The following is a 15,571-nucleotide window of genomic DNA, read 5'->3' on the forward strand; positions in this document are numbered from 1 at the left end:
AAACTATCAGAAAGAGAAATTAAGAAAACCATTCCATTAACAATTGCATAGAAAACACCTGGGAATAAATTTAACTAAGGAGGTGAAAGACCTGAACACAGTACACTTATGGTTTTCATATAAGACTTCAATGAAAGAAACTAAAGAACACACAAATAAACAGAAGGATAGTCCATGCTCAAGGACTGAAAGAATTAAAATTGTTAAAATGTCCACACTACCCAAAGAAATCTACAAATTCAATATAATGCCTATCAAAGTTCAGTGACATTCTTCATAGAAACAGAACAATTTATACGGAATTTAGAATTTATATGGAACCAAGAAGGACAATGAATAGCCAAAGCAATCTTGAGAAAGAACAACAAACCTGGAGACAGGATACTTACTAACTGCAAACTGTATCAAAACGCTTTTAGTAATCAAAACAGTATGGTACTGACATAAAAACACATATAGATCAAAGGAACAGAATGGAGAGCTGAGAAATAAACATAAATGTATATGATCAATTAATTTAAATATGAGAATATAAAAAAGGTAAAAGGATAGTGTTTTCAATAAATGGTGCTGGGATAACTAGACAGCCACATGCAAAAAGAGGGAAACTGGACAACTCTCTTATCACATGTCAACTAAAAATGGATTAAAGACTTCAATGTAAGATCTGAAAACACAAAACTCCTAAAAGAAAACAAAAGCAATAAGCCCCTTATTGCTTGTAAGATGAATGCTGGACATTGGTCCCATCAATTACTTTTTGGATTTGACATCAAAAGCAGAGGCAACAAAGGCAAAAATAAACAAGTGGGACCACACTAAACTAAAAGCTTCTGCACAGCAAGGAAAACCATCAACAAAATGAAAAGGCACTTTTGGAACAGGAGAAGATATCTGCAAATCATTTATATATGACAAGGAGTTAATACAAAAAATATATAAACAACTCATACAGGTCAATACAAAAAACCAAGTAATCCAATTAAAAATAGGCAGATAATTGAACAGACTTTTTCCCAAAGAAGACACACAAATGGCCAACAGGTACATAAAAAAGGGCTCTAAGTCACTAATCACTAGGGAAATGCAAATTAGTATCATCTCACATCTGTGAGAATGGTTAGTATCAAAAAGACAAGAAATAACAAATGTTGACAAGGATGTGCAGAAAAGGGAACCCTGTACATTACTGGTAGAAATGTAAATTGGTGGAACAACTATGGAAAACAAAATGGAGATTCCTAAAAAAATTAAAAACAGAACTACCATATGATCCAGCAATTCCACTTCTATTATGCATTGGAAGGAAACTTAATCACTATCTCAAAAAGATATCTTATATCCCCATGTTTACTGGAACATTATGTACAACAGCCAAGACATGGAAACAATCTAATTGTAAATTAACAGATAAAAGGATAAAAAAAATACGGCATATATGTATATGTAAGTATGTATAAGAATTGCCAGAAGAAATATCAACAACCTCAGATAAGCAGATGATACCACTTTAATGGCAGAAAGTGACGAGGAACTAAGTGCCTTTTGATGAAGGTGAAAGAGGAGAGTGAAAAGGCTGGCTTACAATTCAACATTAAAAAAATTAAGATCATGGTATCCAGTCCTATCACTTCATGGCAAACAGCTAAGGACAATGTGGAAACAATGTCAGATTTCATTTTCTTGGGCTCCAAAATCACTGTGGATGATGACTGCAGCCAAAAAATTAGAAGACGCTTTGCTCCTTGGAAGAATAGCTATGACAAATCTCGACAGTATATTAAAAAGCAGAGACATCACTTTGCTAACAAAGGTCTGTATAGTTAAAGTTATGGTTTTTCCAACAGTCATGTATGGATGTAAAGTTGGACCATAAAGAAAACTGAACACTGAAGAATTGACATTTTGAACTGTGGTGCCAGGGACAACTCTTCAGAGTCCCTTGGACAGCAAGAAGATAGAACCAGTCAATCCTAAAGGAAATCAACCCTGAATATTTATTGGAAGGACTGATTATGAAGCTGAAGCTCCAATACTCTGGCCATCTGATGCAAAGAGCTGATTCACTGGCAAAGACCCTGATGCTGGGAAAAATTGAGGACAAGAGTAGAAGGGGGTGACAGAGAATGAGATGGCTGGATGGCATCACTGACTCAATGGACATGAGTTTGAACAAACTCACGGAGATAGCTATCAATAGAGAAGCCTGACGTGCTGCATTTCATGGAATTGCAAAGAGTCGGACATGACTGAGCAACTGAAAAACAAATATGTGTTAGACAAACACACAGATAAGGTGTGTGTGTACATATAAGTGTATACATACTTATTATACACATACATATTATATATACAATTACATACACACAATAGAATGTTATTCATTTAAAAGAAGGAAGAAATCCTAGGACTTAAAGACTCCACACTTTCAATGCAGGGGGCTTGGATTTGATCCCTGGTTGGGGAACTCCTGCATGCTACATGATCCAAAAAAAAAAAGGAAATCCTGCCATTTGTGACAACGTGGATGGATCTTGAGGGCATCATGCTAAGTGAAATAAGTCAGACAAAGACAAATGCTGTATAATCTCATGTACATGTGGAATCTAAAACAAAACAAAACAAAAAAAGAGTAACAACTCATAGATACATAAAGATTGGTGGTTGCCAGAGGCAGGCAAAAAGGGTACAAAAGGGTTGGTTCAAAAGGCACAAACTTCTAGTTATAAGATAAAATCCTGGGTATATGATGTACACCATGCTAACTATAGTTAACAATACAGCACTGAATATTAGAAAGTTGTTCAAAAAGTCTATAAGCAATAAATGCTGGAGAGGGTGTGGAGAAAAGGGAACCCTCTTACACTGTTGGTGGGAATGCAAACTAGTACAGCCACTATGGAGAACAGTGTGGAGATTCCTTAAAAAACTGGAAATAGAACTGCCTTTATGACCCAGCAATCCCACTGCTGAGCATACACACTGAGGAAACCAGAATTGAAAGAGACACATGTACCCCAATGTTCATCGCAGCACTGTTTATAACAGCCAGGACATGGAAGCGACCTAGATGTCCATCAGCAGATGAATGGATAAGAAAGCTGTGGTACATGTGCACCATGGAGTATTACTCAGCCATTAAAAAGAATACATTTGAATCCATTCTAATGAGGTGGATGAAACTGGAGCCTATTATACAGAGTGAAGTAAGCCAGAAAGAAAAACACCAATACAATATACTAATGCATATATATGGAATTTAGAAAGATGGTAACGATAACCCTGTATGCGAGACAGCAAAAGAGACACAGATGTATAGAACAGTCTTCTGGACTCTGTGGGAGAGGGAGAGCGTGGGATGATTTGGGAGAATGGCATTGACACATGTATAATATCATATAAGAAACAAGCACCAGTCCAGGTTTGATGCAGGATACAGGATGCTCGGGGCTGGTGCACTGGGATGACCCAGAGGGATGGTTACAGGGAGGGAAGTAGGAGCGGGGTTCAGGATTGGGAACACGTGTACACTCGTGATGGATTCATGTCGATGTATGGCAAAACCAATACAATAAAACCAATACAATATTGTAATTAGCCTCCAATTAAATAAATTAAAAAAAAAGAAAGTTGTTGAGAGAGCAGATATAAAAAGTATAATTGATTTAAAACTACTAAAACAAATTCATATTAGAAAAATAAGATAATGGGTCCATCATGGAACAAAATATTCAATATTGTGAAACTAATAAGGAAAAAGGGAAATATTAAGTTTTCAAAGACTAGGAAGAATCCACACAATTTCACAGTACACCTACTTACATGGCATAATAAACTCCTGTGAGAAGCTGCACCATAAATTCGGGATCCACCACTATTCGACCACAGAGTTCCTTCCACTGTTTTTCGTGTTGCCGTGGGAACCCACTGACACAAACCCTAGGAAAATACATTACTTAAGTGTGATTTGCTGATTCATTAAATAAAACATTTTTGTGTTTATAAGTTCACATATTCAACACTTACTGAAATATTTTTTAAGTACTTGTTATGTGTCAGTCTCTATCATGGGCCTATGCATACAGTATAGGTAAAAAGATTAAAAAAAAAAATCTATGCTCTCACAAAACACACATTCTAGTGGACTATAGCAATAAAAGCAATGAAAAAGTGAAAGCTCCTCAGTCGTGTCCGACTCTTTGTGACCCCACGGACTATAGCCCACCAGGCTCCTCTGTTCATGGAATTCTCCAGGCAAGAATACTTGAGTGGGTAGCCATTCTCTTCACCAGGGGATTTTCCCAACCCAGGGATTAAACCTGGGTCTCCTGAATTATAGGCAGATTATTTACTATCTGAGCCACCAGGCAAGACCTCAAAGCAACAACTTTTCTCAAATAGGTATCTCTCTCATAATCCTCCTCCTCCCTCTTCACAAAAGAAATGCATAACTTTCACACATCCCAAATTTTATCAGCATGGATTAGTGGATGATACAGAACTCTCAAAAAATTTAAAGTGTCATAAACTATCCTCTATTTTCCATCTCATTAAAATATGCTTCCAGAAAAGTTATATTTAATAATTAGCAGAGATGTTACATACCTCTACTATTTTAATAAATTAATTTATTAGAATAACTGCAATGGTGAGTTCAGAAGAAATTTTTTAATGTTTAGTGCGTTTTGGTCTCTGGAAATATTTTTATATTTTTAATTTACATATTTTCTTTGTGGCAGAGGTTTATAATTAGTTGACCAATAAAAGACCTTTAAGTATAACAGCACTATATTAGGATAAAATTTATGTGGATAACGTTCAATACATATTCAATTTTAAGGAGAAAGACTATTAAGGAAAGACTATTTTTCATTTATTTCATATATAGATGATGGTATCAATTAGATCACTGTGTATTTACATTATATACATTTAAAATAACAATTAACAATTATTTATTTTATTATATTAATATTTACATGCTGGAAATAATACAATTTACAACTATTTGAAAAAGGATAAAAAATTTAAATGTTAACTTAAAAGTGTATAAAGGCTATAAAGTTTTTCAAAATTCATTAAGGGATATGTGAGTAAAAGTTTGAGGACTACTAAATGCTATCATCATTTGTTATTAAGGAACTCTGTAAGATGCCATGTAAATGTTACCAATTAGAGATATAGCGAATTTGTTTAATTGAGCCAAAAATAGTCATCTATAAATAAATTTATCTGTAGATATGCAGTAAGTGCTTAAAGAACATTTAGGTTAGAATAGACACATGTATATGTATGGCTGAGTTCCTTCACTGTTCACCTAAAACTATCACATTGTTTGTTAATCAGCTATACCCCAATACAAAATTAAAAGTTTTAAAAAAACAAACAACATGTAGATTAGAGACAAGAATTTTGTTAGTCATTAATCTTGTTATTATACACAAGTGGAAATAATAACACTTTAAAATAATCTACAAATCTATAAATCAAATTAACAGCTAATTTAGACTGGCCTACCTCCAATTAGCAAAAGTGAGTTTTGTTATAAATAGGACCTCAGTTTCTTTTCAGTAATACACCAGTATGAACCTGTGCAAAGCATCTGTAGTAGTGGTTGGGGGTGGGGCATGTGGGGCTGATCCTCATGATACCTTCCTGGTATTCACACCCTTGTGTCATCCCCTCCTCCTGAGCATGGCTGGAACCTGTGATTTGCTTGTAACATGGCAAAGGTGATATGATTTTCATGCATACATGTACATGATTATGTGATTATATAACCTAAGACTGTAGTGTATCATCTCTTGTTCCTCTGCTTTAAGAAGTGAACTGCCATGGTGTAGGCTGCCTAAGTTGGGAGGCTCACATGGCAAGGAACTGACACTGGCCTTCAGCAGACAGTCCATATGAAATTCAAGCCCTTAGTCCTACAACTATAGGAACTGAATTCTGCCAAGTTAAGTGTATAATTCCTCAAATGAACCTCAGGTAAGATGGCTACTCCAGCAGACATCTTAACTGCAGCTTGTAATACCCTAAGCAGAAGGCCCAGCTAAATGACACTTAGATTTCTGACCCACAGAAAACTGAAATAATAAATGTATGCTATTTTAAGCAACTAAATTCATGGCAATTTGTTATGAGGCAATGGAAAAACTAACATAGCATTTAACTTTCAGGGGGTAGAGAAGGCTCACCCTTTTTATTTGCGCTTCCTCAAATAAAAATCAACTGGGCAGGATAAATTGAGTGTTCCTTCTGTATTTAAGATTCCCCTCCTCTGTCTCCAAACCTATTTATATCAATTTTTTTTCAATAGTGGAAATAAAAATTTTAGCTCAGGTCTGTTCAAATTATTAGAAATTCTGGTTTGGTAAAGATTAGAATATACAAATATAAATGAGACATACACATAATTGATGCTATTGCTAATCTTATCCAAAGAAGAGAGTTATTTGTGAGGTACAGTAAGGAAAAAGTTCACATTTCTTTACTTTCTCTATACAGAAGACTATTTATTCAAAACACTCTAAGTGGTTTATAAAAACTGGCATCCAAGCAGTGATCAAGTATACCAATAAACCACCTTGAACCTATATCATCTTGGTTTAGCTTGATGTTGAGCTACAAAATACTTCTTTAATACTGAAATACTTTCAAGAAATCATGACATATGAGGAATGATAGAAAATTCCTACAGGAAGATAAGTTTCCTGAGTTTTGTTTACTGCTATATCACCAGGGGTTAGAACAGTGCCTACCAGAGAGAATATGCTCAATAAAAATGTATGAAAGAATGGTAAGTATTCTGCTTACCTGGAGCCCATTCGGCAAAGAGACTGGTAAGATGAAGCAGGCATATACACGATAGCAGAATTATAACATAACATGAGAAAACTCAGGACTTCAAACCTAGAAAAAACAAAACAAGGAGAAAAAGATCACAAATAATTATTTATTTCTACTTATAGACTGTAGTAAATGATTTCTTTGTTGGATGGTTATAACAACAATGCCTTAATATTGATTTTCATTATTTCTCAATCAGATCATTGTAATATCCTCAATAATTTCCCTATTTCCATTTGCCTTATTAAAGGTCATACCACTTGCTGCCATCTATATTTTCTTCCTCAAAAATCCCCCATCATGCTTGAATAGATGACTCCCCTATCTGCACTAATCTACTGTTACTACTGACTGCATCATAAAGACCAAACTCATCAAGGCATAAAAAGTCCTTTAAAAATCCACCCTCAACCTACCTCTCCAACCTTATTTCCCTCCACTGTGTACCACATACACCATATGATAACAGTTTTCTTGTATCATTCCATGAATAATGCCATAATCTTTCATAATACCTTGCCTTTTTTTTTTTTTTAACTGATATTACCCTTTCTTACTACAACACTTTTCACTTGGAAAACTCCTACTAAGGTTTCAAATCCTGGCTCAAATTTTAATTTCAGACATAAAGACATTGTTAATTCTCCCAACTAAAACAAACAAAAATTGTTCATCTGTATAGCTCTAATACAGTATTTATCTCACTAAATCAGTTCTCTGTCTCTACCTCTGTTTTATCCATTCAGTAATAAGCAACTTTAGGACAGATACCCTAATTTACTCATCTCTAACTCTAGTGTCAGACACGGTGTTTAATACATTATTATTGCTCAATTAATTTTTATTGAATGAATAAATGAATGCTTTCTTAATCTGTACAATCACTAAGAAAGTGGCTCCTAAACCTGAATGCACATTATAGTTATTTAAGGACATTTTGGAATAATATATTCCTGTGTCTCAACACAGACTGACCCAATTAGAATCTCTGAGGGCAGGACCCAGGAACACAATACTTCTAAAAAGCTTGCCATAGGTGGTGAAGAGTATATTGAAAGTCTTTGCACTACTTCTGAAATATTTTTTAAGTCAGAAATTATTTCAAAATGAAAAGTTAAAAATTGAGTTCAAAGTATGACACAGAAGCAGTTCACATCTTCAGATCCTTTCTCCTTCTCTATGCTGTGAGGTTCATTGAAGATTTATTTTCTGAAATTGAAGACTTATTTTCTGAAAGGATAAAAGAGAAACTTCTACCAGGGAACCACCAAGCACAAGTGTGATTTGGGTTGGAGTGGGGAGGATGGGAAGATACTGAAAATAGAAAACTTAAGTAAAATAGGTCTTACTGGATACTGACACCTCAAGTTTTCCTTCCCGACTTGGCCATCCGAATGCTAGCAGCCCTCTGATTAAGAAACTAGAAGAGTTTTCTTTAGAGAATTTGGCCACCCTAAGAGTAAAGACTTAAAGATATGGACTTGGGAAGTTCCCCAAATGAGTGGCCCAGTGAGAAGTTGGGAAGTTCATACTCAATCAGCCCCTACCAACATGGTCATAGCTTCTCATATTTTTAAATTCCCAGCTCTTAAACATAAGTAGGGAAAAATGGATTATAGACATCTGATGAACTTTATTAATAGGAAAATGAGATCAAAATAAAGAAACGGGGGTGGGGGAACACAATTTGGAGGACACAATAAACATAAAAGAGAAAAAAAACTTTAAATAAAGCAAATTATCATTAATATTCTAAAAAAAGAGATGCTGTTTCAAAAATAAAAAAACAACAAAAATCCAAATAGGAACTATTTTACAAGACCATTCAGAATATACAAAATATGATGTATTTTGTCCGTATCTTTAAGTCTTTCCTCTTAGGGTCGTCAAATTCTCTTCCAGATATACAAAATATGATGACAGAAATGAAAAACTCAGGAATAGAACTGGTGAATGAAGTTGAGGAAATATAGAAAGTGAAGCCAAAGGAAAAAGATATGGCAAATGGAAGAGGAAAGAATGCCAGAACAGGAGCTCCAAATAATAAAAGCTCCACAAGAAAGATAATAAAAGACCAAATAAATAAAGGACAAATAATAAAACATTAGAGAAGATGCAAAGGCTAAACTAATTAACAAAAAATAATTAAGCAAAGTTCCCAGTCTGAAGGACATGAGTTTCCAAATCAAAAAGGCCCATGTACTGCTCAGTACAAACAGGAAATAAACCCACACCAAGAAATATCACATGGAATTTCAGAATACTAGAAACAAAGAATGAAGATCTAGGGTGCAAGAAACAGTGGATCCATCCACACAGGAAAAAGAAAAAGGGAATTCCCAGGGTAATAGTGAGGGGAAATACCAAGATGACAAGTATACACCAGGCAAAGAGGGAAACACAGTTCAGACTGTAGTAAGTCAAAAAAGGCTCTGGGAGCTCCTTTTTCAGGAAGATAAAATTGAGAAAATAACTGGTATAAACAAAGTTTTGGAAGGCTACATAGAAAACTGATAGAAAATTTACAGGGCTAAATTACAAAGCACATAGTAAACAAAGAAAACAAAAGGTCAAAGATGAACTTCAAGGAAAACAAAAAGATATGCAGGAAAGGAAAAGTAACCAGTCACAAAGCTCAGCTCTGAATAGTTCTGATGAGCAATGTTCATTCAAGGGGTTTCCCTGGTGGTCCAGTGGTTTAAGAATCCACAGTCCCAATGCAGGGGGCATGGGTTCAATCCCTGGTTGAGGAACTAAGATTCTGCATGCTGTATAGCACGGCCAAAAAAAAAAAAATCATTCACAATAATAAGAAATTTAAATAATGAATTCTCCAGAATTACAAGACAACTATACTGAGAAGAAAGGATGAAGAGAGCTAACAACCTACAAGTTTTTATCTTTCATAGAGATAAGTTATTAGATAATGCCCCAAAGTGAAAAATTTTAAAGCAGTAAATTACTACGAAGATGGTAAATATTAACAGCAAGATTTTTCAACCTCAGCATTATCGACATTTTCGCCTAGATAAGTGATTGTTGTCGGGGGCCAGTCTAGGCATGGCAGGATGCTGAACAGCATCCCTGACTTCTACACTTGAGATGCTTGTAGCAGTCTTCCCTCCCACTCAGTTGTGACAATCAAACAAGTCTCCAGACGCTGACAAATGTTCACTGAAGGGGCAGAAGTGCCCTGGTTGAGAACCACTGGTTAAAAGTTGTTACATCTAGGGAAGGAGAAGTGGAAGGGATGGGGAGCCAGAGACTGCAGTTTTTCGTAATAAACTCTAGAACTAATGCATGTTTAACTTAAAAAAAGTGTGTATTTCTGACATAGCTGACTGTACAAAAAGGTAAAACATATAGCAAAAACAACAGCACAATGATATACCATTTTCCATACCCACTAAGATAGATATAATCAAAAAGATGGAAAAAAGAGTAGGTAAAGATGTTGAGAAACTGGAACTATCATACATTGCTGGTGGGACTGCAAAATGGTACACAATTCTGGAAAACAACATGTCTCTTCCCATACCAAATGTGAACCAAAGTAATTATAGCTAACTATTAAGTGTAAATTAACAATTTTAACATCTACAGTTTTGATTATTACCGGTTTTGTGCAGTGAATGTTTCCCTCTGAGGATGAAGATCGCTGTAAACAACCCTGATGAGATCATGCTGACATAATGCCCCTTCTGTCAAGGCCATGGATCCAATCGTGGAGGGCTATAAAAACAAGGTAAAGTATGAGACTGTGTCTTTAAAATAAAATAAAAATCTGTAACATGAGAACATTTAATTCTGCTTCAACAAAAGGTAATGTCAAACCATTGCTTCTTCTCTTTCAAAATCTCTTCAATTTTTCAATTATATATGTTCTATAGCTCCTTTTAAAACATATATACAATATATAAAACTAAAAATACACCACTTTGGTTTTTGAAATATTATGGAATGAATCTATATTTAGGACACAGAATAAGAAAAATTGCTTAAAATAATAAAGATTACAAATGCAACAACTTTAATTTGTTTGTTTCCAGAACTCAGAGCACTCTTGGGGACTATACATTCAAACCTGCAGGTTTGTCTAACTTCACAGAGGCTGGTACTCTCATTAATCTTACATTAAGAAAGCAAGGTGTAGGGAGTTATAATTGTATAATACAAACAAGAATAAATACTACGATCAAGTCTCTTTAATAGTGATATAATTGATTTCATGTTTCTAAAGTTAGAACCATCAATTTGTAAATGTCTCACTACCCTCCATTTTATAACTTGATACACGGAAGAGTTAAAATCTAATATTTAGAAATGTTCTATGCTAAAATCAGCCTTGGTTAAGTAAGAGGCATTCTATTTCCAACAAAAGACAAAGTCCCAGGGGAATTAATTAAAAAATAAATAGCTGCATTGAGCTATGAAGCAACTGGATACTGCTTGCTGTTAAGAAAATTGAATCTAATTTTTAGACTACTGGTGAATTAGTTAATTTAAATGCTTTCCTCACAACTTTATGCACTAAAGGCCCAACAGACGAGAAGCTTGATTCATAACATATATCCTTAAAGAGAGCAGGCAGGAGTTCAGGTCAATAGGAGCCATCTATCTACATAATTATCATTGTTCTCACAATCTTCAACCAAATAAATACTGGAAAAATCAGAAGTATAAGGTTAATGAATATCTAGAATGCATCAATCAGAGTACTTTAAATGTACTGTGTTAATATTCTTACTGTGTTAATATTCTTCTAAGTAGTTATTTTCCTAAAAAATAATAAAAAATTAATCAATCTAACATAGATCATTTCTAATTAATATGGACGACTTAAAAAATTTAAAGGAATATTTCTAAAAATTCATATAATAAAAAAGACCAGCGATGATATTGGTAGAACAACAAAAAAGAAATAAACCAGAACTAGAGGAAGATTTTCCAATAAGTAATTTCTATCTCTCTTGACAACAGCTCAGCTTTATATCACTAATAACAAACATCTACATTTAAAGAAACAAATCTGCTAAAGATGTGTTAGGAATAATTTATCTCTAGTATGAAACTGACTTTTGCTCAATATATTGATAACTTTTAAAGATTCTACCTCTCCAATCTTACTTACCTCATGGTATATTGACGGCTTGGATAAGGAAGGGATGGTAAAAGACAGAACTTTATTGTTTCCATCTTTATCAGCAATTTCCTATGGTTAAAAAAAAGAAAATTCAGAGATAATGAAATAGTCACACAACTCTATTAAAAGAAATAATAATTGCTTTCTTAATTTAACAAATATATAATTGGCGATTGAGGAAGACTTTTAGAAATGGTAATAAAAATATTATTACCCTTGTGTATCTTTAACCAATTAGCAAATTTGTACACTTTGGTAGTTGACGTCCTTTGGGAGACATTGAGAGATATAACACAATTAATCAAAAATACCATGACAACAAAGACATAAAATAGGCACATATATAAATCCTCATGATAAATTGGTAGGACAGCCAGGGAGATTACAAGTTATCATATCTCTTAGTAGAAACTAGCTGAGTTTAAAAGATTAATGGAAAGATAACAGAGACGATTAGCATAGCCCTAACTAGGATGACAGGCAAATTTGTGAAGTGTTCCACATTTTTAGAATAGGAGAAAATATTTGCAAATGTTACAAATAAAATATACAACAGCTCATATAACTCAAGAACAAAAACACAAACAATCCAATCGAAAAAAGGGAAGACCTTAATAGACATGTCTCCAGTGAAGACATACAGAGGGCCAGTAGGCACATGAAAAGATGCTGAAAGTACAAGTCACTCAGTCGTATCTGACTCTTTGTAACTCCATGGACTATACAGTCCATGGAATTCTTCAGGCCAGAACAGTGGAGTGGGTAGCCTTTCCCTTCTCCAGGAGAGCTTCCCAACCCAGGGACTGAACCCAGGTCTCCTGCATTGCAGGCAGATTCTTTATCAGCTGAGCCACAAGGGAAGCTGAAGAATACTGAAGTGGGTAGCCTATTCCTTCTCCAGCAGATCTTCACAACCCAGGAATCAAACCAGGGTCTCTTGCATTGCAGGTGGACTTTACCAACTGAGCTATCAGGGAAGCCTCAACATCATTAATTTTAGAGAAACGCAAATCAAAACTACAATGAGGTACTACCTCACACCAGTCAGAATGGCCATCATTAAAAAGTCTACAAATAACAAGTGCTGGAGAGGGTATGGAGAGAATGGAATCCTCCTACACTGCTGGTGGGAATGTAAGTTAGTAAAGCCACTGTGGAAAATAGTATAGAGGTTCCTCAGAAAACTAAAAATAGAATTCCCATATAAAAGATTGAAATTAAAGGTCTTAGCCAAGAAATCTACACTTATTAAAAGAAAATCTTACAATTATTCAATAATAAATTAATGACCTGAAATAAGCTACATAGTAACATAATTATATGGTACTAGTCCAAGTGATTAATCATAAGTTCATACTTAATAGTTTTTACTGAACAACAGAAACATCCCTGTGATTTTTAAAAAGCATTTTATCTTTCACTGAAAAAGTCATGGCATTCATTTCTACAGTCTCTGGCACCTCCAGTCTTCTACAGGTATCAGTAAAAACCTGCCTACAGACAACAGCAATTAGAGGGGTGAAATGCCCCTCCTGCATCAATCCTTTTGTCTATTGTCTTATTTTAATCTGTTTTTTTTTAAACCATATTAGAATACATGACTGGCATAAAACCCAGAGACAGACTACCCTTAGTAGACCTAGAAGGAAGGTGGTCAGAGAGATGAGTGGTTGTACAGCATAAAAGGAAGAAACAACAATAAAAAACAACTATCATTACCAAAACACAAACCCAAAAGAACTTTCCTTGAGAACCAGTTTCTGAGTTTAACATGTCACAGGAGAGTATCAGTTGCATGTGAACAATGGCCATACCTCTAATTTTGGCAGGAAAGTGGTTTAAAAATCCTTAGAAAAATCATTTACCTACTCTGTAGTCAAACTAGTTACCACATCTGAGCCAGTGTCTCAGAGAAAGTCTCCGCTAAGATGAATGGGCCTGATTTAAGTTAGGGGATAAAATTTTAATTTTTATCCCTAAATTTCAAATTAAGTCAAATACTTTTGATTTTTATCCATGTATATCTGTGGAGAAGGTGTTAAGCTACTGAAGCAAAAGCAAGGGAGAAGTGCTGGGGTGAGAAAAGAAGAAAAAAGAGAAATGAATATACGAAAGAAATCCAAGGTGGTAATAAAAATTGAGAACCACAGAGATGAGAGAACAAAGATATTAAGGGATTTAAAAGAAGACAGAAACCCGAGGTTACATTTATGATACACAATTGAGTGTTTAAAACAGTACACTATTTTTAAGATACCAAAAGATAATTAAACCATAGCACCAACAAGTACTGTCAAGAACTTGTCAGGGATCCCCAAATTTTTTGCTTTATTTGTTCCACCACTGAAGTTTATTATACCAAACAGTACAAACGATAACTAACATCAACAAACATTTACTAAGCACCTGTGCTAAGCACTAGAGACATGATGATAGATGAAATCGCTTTTAATACTACTATCAATGTTTTATTTCTGTTTTACAGATGAGGCAACTGAACTCAAGGTATTAAGTAACTTGTTTAGATTTAAAACAGCCACTAAGTGGCAGGGCCTATTTTTAAACAAAATACAAGTGACTTCAAAGGCCAGACTTCTTCCTTCACATTTCAGTGATGGAAATGTTCTTTAATGATTTTTAAAGAGATAATGCTTAAGAGAAATGGGCACTGGAGCAGAGTATTTTTTGTAGACTCAAATGTTTTGTGAGGTACTTTAGTTACGGTACCTCTCATCTACAAACATAGTTTTATTATGCAGAGTGTTTGTTTACAGGGAATACACAGAATACAAGAATTCGAAGGGCTGGAATTTCAACACCAATGTTCTAAACAGGACACCATGAGAAAAAAAACAACCCAGAATGTTTAAGGTACTTAAGAATTCCTTAAAAGAAAACAATTTCAGGAACAATACAGTATCAGATACATGTTTTATCAAATGATTATTAAAAATAAATTAAAAATTTTTAATGCAAGGCATTACAATTATTAGTCAATTTAAAAATCAGAAAAATAAGCCATACATTAATAATTTCATCAATTATAATAGTTTCACCTACTTTATAAAACGCATTACTAGCATACACTGAACACCTATGTACTCAATTTAATTAATTCAAATAAGTTATTCAACAGACATTTAAATTTCTTTTCCTCTAACTATTCTGTAAGTATTATTTCAGAGGACTTAAAAAAAAAATTTGACATTTTCCAACTATTATTTTCCACTTACCAAATTGTAAATTCCTAACAGAAGTGCTTCAATGCAACCATTACTCTGTCTGTCTCGGCTAACTGTAAGCCGTAAATACACCCACATCAATTCTGGCAAGAACTGCAGTGTGAACCTCTTAAGTCGAACTTCAGAGCTACGATAGAGCTCAAACAGCTGGTGGCAGACAGGCTCCAGGAGCTAAAAAGAAAATAAAGTGCATTAGCTATTTCCATTCTTTTGGCTGTATTTTTTTAAGGCACATATACTTGTATTTTAAAAATAAATTCTCAATATTAATTTTTGCTTATTCGAAATCAGTGCAACCAAAACCTCAACTTCTATTTATACAGAGACTACACACTGA

At 34.4% G+C, this 15,571-nt stretch overlaps 1 protein-coding gene and 1 pseudogene across 6 annotated transcripts in view; one reads left to right on the forward strand and one right to left on the reverse strand.

Moving 5' to 3' along the window:
• Positions 1–15,571, reverse strand: part of HYCC2 (hyccin PI4KA lipid kinase complex subunit 2) — a 69,526-nt gene that overhangs the window by 17,370 nt on the left and 36,585 nt on the right. For all 6 annotated transcript variants that reach the window (XM_012142240.3, XM_012142221.3, XM_060410199.1 and 3 more), the window contains 5 exons: positions 15,226–15,405; positions 11,981–12,061; positions 10,466–10,581; positions 6,817–6,912; positions 3,823–3,939 (listed from right to left, as the gene is read on the reverse strand). In XM_012142240.3, the coding sequence (XP_011997630.2) occupies positions 3,823–3,939; positions 6,817–6,912; positions 10,466–10,581; positions 11,981–12,061; positions 15,226–15,405 (590 nt within the window). The remainder of the gene's footprint in view (positions 1–3,822; positions 3,940–6,816; positions 6,913–10,465; positions 10,582–11,980; positions 12,062–15,225; positions 15,406–15,571) is intronic.
• Positions 12,401–12,500, forward strand: LOC114113349 (U6 spliceosomal RNA; annotated as a pseudogene).

Source organism: Ovis aries, chromosome 2 (assembly GCF_016772045.2).
Source record: "Ovis aries strain OAR_USU_Benz2616 breed Rambouillet chromosome 2, ARS-UI_Ramb_v3.0, whole genome shotgun sequence".
Classification (NCBI taxonomy): domain Eukaryota; kingdom Metazoa; phylum Chordata; class Mammalia; order Artiodactyla; family Bovidae; genus Ovis; species Ovis aries.